This window comes from Montipora foliosa, chromosome 14, assembly GCF_036669935.1.
Source record: "Montipora foliosa isolate CH-2021 chromosome 14, ASM3666993v2, whole genome shotgun sequence".
NCBI lineage: Eukaryota > Metazoa > Cnidaria > Anthozoa > Scleractinia > Acroporidae > Montipora > Montipora foliosa.
In genome coordinates, this window is record NC_090882.1 from 3,818,034 (window position 1) to 3,823,033 (window position 5,000).

Consider the following 5,000-nt stretch of genomic DNA (forward strand, 5'->3'; position numbering starts at 1 on the left):
CGATCGTGAAAACGTCATTTCGCAGTAGCGATACTCATCGTTACGTCACCTATTGTCATTAATGTGCCAACCAGAGATCTATTGTCTGTCGAAACAAAGGTTCCTGTGTTCTGTGGTTGGTGAAATTATAATATGAAAATAAGTGTTTATAATCAGTGAATTATCGGCACTTTCAGCGACAAAAATGCTATCTTAGCCGCCAGAGGACCTCTATATGTAATAGCACTCTAGTGTCCCATCTTCTCGCTTGCCCCGTGAAGGGCAGCTTGCTTTGGTTTTGACAAGGGTACGGAAGCTCTTTGAGGGATCGACCTCTTTTACTTTTTTTATGTCTGCGTTGCTTCGTTAAATGTGTTCAATAAAATATGCGGAATACAATCTCAATTAGTTTACATTTGGAGATATTTTTAGGACTAAGCTTATTGCGTAGCAACCGCTTGTCATCGCTGACAAATTTGTCACTCTTCAACCTGTAAATTACAGCTAAGACAATTCCAAACTAAAAGAACCTTGGGGTGTAAAGAAAAAAGAAAAGTAAATGAATGAAGTACAACTTTTAAACAGCTTTCCACAGATCTTTAGTGAAGCTATTAGTAAGGATAACTATTGCAATAAATGGAAAGAAAGCGAAGAATAAAAACGCGAGGGAGGGTTTTGTTAGCTCTTTTCATGACAATTATCGTTTGATAAATGACATTCATCTGCCCGTTGACTTCGGACTTCCTGTTTTGAGGTAATTTTAATTTATTTTTTACGAACTTCTGTGTTCCTTGATCCAACTCGAAACGGTACCCGAAAAGCCGGGTCTAAAACCTAGGTCACATTCCACAGGTCAAGACTAGATGTCCCTGCTCCATTGATGAAAACTAAGCCAAAAGTTTCCCATAGACCTGAAACAGCATTCGAGTTGCCAGTATATTTTCCTGTAGCACAGTGAACTTTGTTCTTTAGCACCCGTGAACCCGAAACTACCCGTAATGACCCTCAGGCGTGTTCCGCTTTCACGGAAGCGCCTGTCAAGCATCTTACTTATCGTTCTTGGGTTGTAGAAGTCACATCATGTTCTTGCTTCCTTCATGAAGCCCTTCTCAGGGCGCTTGGCACCGGGCGCTTTATCGTGAACTCTGAAGGAGGTTAATTTTATTTTCCTAGATTACCACAGACGTGATGACGGGCGATCGTTCACATCTAAAGAAGAGTTGTCGCGGATGGCTGAAATTTCGCCTAAGTTCTCACAGAATCGGCATCATCTTGATTGTTCTTAGCTTCGTTTGGGGAATGTACCTGATCCGAATTCAAATCAACGACAAACAGTCACAGTCAGATTATTTGAAGAGGAAAATAATTGTGCTTTCACAGGAATATATTGAAGCTCTCGCTAAAGAAAAAGGTCTGCATGCTGCGAGCGATGTCGATAACGGTAAGCTGTCGAGCGTTGCTATATGAATTTTAAGCTTATATATGAAAATGAGAGACTAATCATTTAAATTACGTACCGGTCGTAGACTTCACTTCCTCAGTTTTGTGTCAAAAACTTAAGCTTAATGTAGTTTTGTTTAGGAAAAGCATGCAATCTGAAATCGTCTGCAAATCATGGCTCCGTAAGGAACACAAAACAAAGATGTGTTGATGAGTGTTAAGTAAGCTTAACTCGGTTTGTTGTCTTGCATCTTAATGGTTTCTTGTTTTGTAAAAAATTGTTGAACATTTAACAACAAAAAGAATGTCGGTGAACAGATATCAACCCCGCAGGACTTCATAAAGTTAATTTTGAATGTCTCGGTCGACAATTTCCTCCGCTCCAGTTCTATTAACGTTAAGCTTAGATATTTGACACCTGTACACAAAAGGGGCTGAAATTAAATAGTATCTGTGAAGATAGAAACCAAAAAGATCACGATAAGGTAGTAAATTTATTTGCAAGCATACTAATTAACGCCATAATTTGCATACTAATGAAGCTCTAGGAAAAACTAACCACATTCAACGTTAACCAAGCTCTTAGACTGATATGTCATTCAGGTTCAGCAATTGCAAAGCTTATATTTCGGTTCATATAGATCGAATGCATACATGGCAGGCGCACCCAACGAGAATATAGTGTAAAACCACTTAAACATAGCATTGTTAAACATATTTTAGTATTTAAACGGTAGATATACATGTAGGCATATTTTTATCTCCTAAAAATTTCAAATCTGTTCGGATTTCCTGGCTGAAAGTATTATAGGGATCAAAACATCTTTGTTTAGCATCTTTGTTTGTTCCTTTGATGTTTGCCGAGATTCAAAACTAGTCCCCTCTGTTAACTATCTTTGCATGGACAAAATACAAGTGCCCCTTAAGATGCTGTTAACTGTGAAATGTTTCGTGCAATTTGTCTGGCAATGTTTTGATGACACTGTGGTGGGACAAGTTGCACGAAACATTCACAGTGTAACAGTGCCTTTACTTCAACTGTATTTTTTTGCTAAGATGAATCTATTCACCCATTTCTGAGAAAGGAAAGGAAAGGAAAGGAAAGGAACTTTATTTAAGTGTCGAATCATTCTAGCGCTGAAGCACTAATTGAGGACGCTGTAAATTGAAATTAACAATTAACACAAATCAAGTCAAATGTTGGTATTTTGAGGAGAGGGGAAACCGGAGTACCTGGAGAAAACCTCTTGGTGCAGAGTAGAGAACCAACAAACTCAGCCCACATATGACGCCGAGTCTGGGAATCGAACCCAGGCCACATTGGTGGGAGACGAGTGCTCTCACCACTGCGCCATCCCTGCCATCCTTGAGATATCTATTTTCCCATTACTTTGAAATTCCTATTTCAAGCATGCCATAAAATTTAACAAAAAACAAAATTAATGTTGTTTTCCAACCGGAGCCACTTAGGCCTAGGCACAAATATCATGTGAAATCGCCCAATGGGTTTATAGAGGGGACACAGTTTTGGACTGGTTTTAACTCATTGACTCCCAGGGGTTCCCCATTGACAAGTAAAATCGTCTGGCGTTAGACAGAGTAAAATACTAAGTCTGGCCGGGTTTAGGCTGGTTTGGGCGCTAAAGCGTTAAAGGACAGTGAAGGGGTCTCTCTCTGGTATTTTAAAATTAGCTGACTCCTGGCCATAGTGTCACATCGCTGTGTTGAGCAGATACTTCACGAAATTGCCAGGGGAATCTGCCACTCAGACTCGCATTTCCCAAAAAAAAAAAAAAAAAAATCAGCCATTAGATACATGTATGAAACTGATCAGTCCAAAATCCCAAATCATTGAGCACTTTCTCTTACAGTGGATGTACAAGAAATGAAGAAAGCTACTGCAGTCTTGTTGCAAAACATGTTAGCTAGGATAAAAAATCTTGAGAAGCAAGTAGAGGATGTGATATTAAACAGCACTTCAGAGTTTCAACACCTGATCAAACAAATAAAGTCCCTAAACAACTCTATCAACAATGTCAACAGGACCAAAGGTATGGAAAATCACAAAAAGAGATTTTATACCAGGAAGGTTTGCAAAAAAATAACTGACAAGATTGTTGTCTCTGTGTTTAAAGGTGTTAATACCTGTGTAGAATTTTTGTTGGTACTTGTCAGTTGTAGATTAACCATACATTTGGAACTGATAAATGGGTCTACCGGCATACACTCTGTACTGTGGTTTGTTGATTTCTAAGCTAAACCTTTCTTCAACGATATTCGTTTACTCGTAAAACCTAGATATAGTTTTGTGTAATTTTTAATCTTGTAGATGCAATTAATGCGTACAAGCTCTCTGATAATGAAAGAAACAGAAATTATGTGCATTTTTTCAAATATCTGTGACTGTCACATTTAGAAAAAAAATGCAAAAAAGAAAATTACTAATTACCTTCAAAGCCCTACATTTTGTCGTTCAAATAATAATTATCTATTTTTCTAGTAAAGTTGAATGCTTTTGGAAAGTCATGCAAAAACTCTCAGATATAAAGTCTTTCATATGTAGCCTCTTCAAACAGAACTTGAACATAACATTCATGGGGTTAAATTTTCACAACCTTTTTAATTACAGGAGGGTTCAGTTGTGAGATTCCTGATGACGCAGCTTTTCCTAATTGTGGACATAAAGTAAAAGTAAGCTTAGTTCCTTGTTGGTATATATTGACTAGTAATTTATTGCTCTTTTGTGGAATGTTACATTGAAGTGTTATTTAAAAAACAATAGATGTTTCTTTCAAAAATGGTTGACCCTTTATCGAGCTTATGTGAACCTGTTCTCCTTTGTAAAGTGAATGAAATTTTTCAGTTGTCCAAAATTTCTGGCAATTTCCAAGCTTCAATGAAGTGATTCAGTTTGTTTGGTCTTGCAGTGGATGAAAGAAAATTGGAAATCAGACCAAAGGTTTGCTCTGTATGGTGTCAATGGAAGTATCTGCTCCATCTTGAATTATCTCAGCGAGGTAAGTAATGTAAGTTGTGGTTTCACAAGTAGATTTTGGAAATACATCAGTAACATTTAATTATGACATTTGATAGGTTGAACATTGGTGTCCTAGAAGAAGACCTAAATCTGGTACTGAAGAAGAAATCTGCACTGTTCCAACTGATCCAGCTTTTCCTCACTGTCCTGCCAAAATCAAGGTACTGTTTTACACCTAGTTATTGCCATTAATAGTTTTCGTCGTCTAGGTTTCTTTGTCAGGCATCCAAATAGTTTTTCTGACTGTTTGAATATTTTGGTCAAATATCTGATTTAATAAGTTGAGGAACTTACCATTCTGTTTGGGTAAAAATTACAAGGAAGACTAGGTTTTGTTATTTTAAGGAGGAGGGTTTACTTATTGTTGTTAAATAACAGAAAAAGACTTCACGAATCTTGTCAAAACCCTAATTTGAATTTTTTGCCAACAACAACAATATCAAGTTTATTGTACCTTTAAATAGAGAATTCAGTGAATAGAATAATCCGGTTTTAAAGTTGTACTATGATCAGAAAATCACTTCCTTTTTTCCTCAGATTTTGA

General features: G+C 37.2%; 1 protein-coding gene and 1 pseudogene across 2 annotated transcripts in view; one reads left to right on the forward strand and one right to left on the reverse strand.

Annotated features, from left to right (window-relative positions):
• Positions 1–200, reverse strand: part of LOC137985347 (monocarboxylate transporter 10-like) — an 18,516-nt pseudogene extending 18,316 nt beyond the window's left edge.
• Positions 201–972: 772 nt separating this feature from the next.
• LOC137984258 (alpha-1,6-mannosylglycoprotein 6-beta-N-acetylglucosaminyltransferase A-like) overlaps positions 973–5,000 on the forward strand; it is a 35,651-nt gene continuing 31,623 nt past the window's right edge. For both annotated transcript variants that reach the window (XR_011119096.1, XM_068831372.1), the window contains exons 1-5: positions 973–1,420; positions 3,291–3,470; positions 4,049–4,110; positions 4,347–4,436; positions 4,513–4,617. Coding sequence is in view for 1 of the 2 variants with exons in the window: in XM_068831372.1 (XP_068687473.1) it covers positions 1,168–1,420; positions 3,291–3,470; positions 4,049–4,110; positions 4,347–4,436; positions 4,513–4,617 (690 nt within the window). In the remaining variant the exon portion in view is untranslated. The remainder of the gene's footprint in view (positions 1,421–3,290; positions 3,471–4,048; positions 4,111–4,346; positions 4,437–4,512; positions 4,618–5,000) is intronic.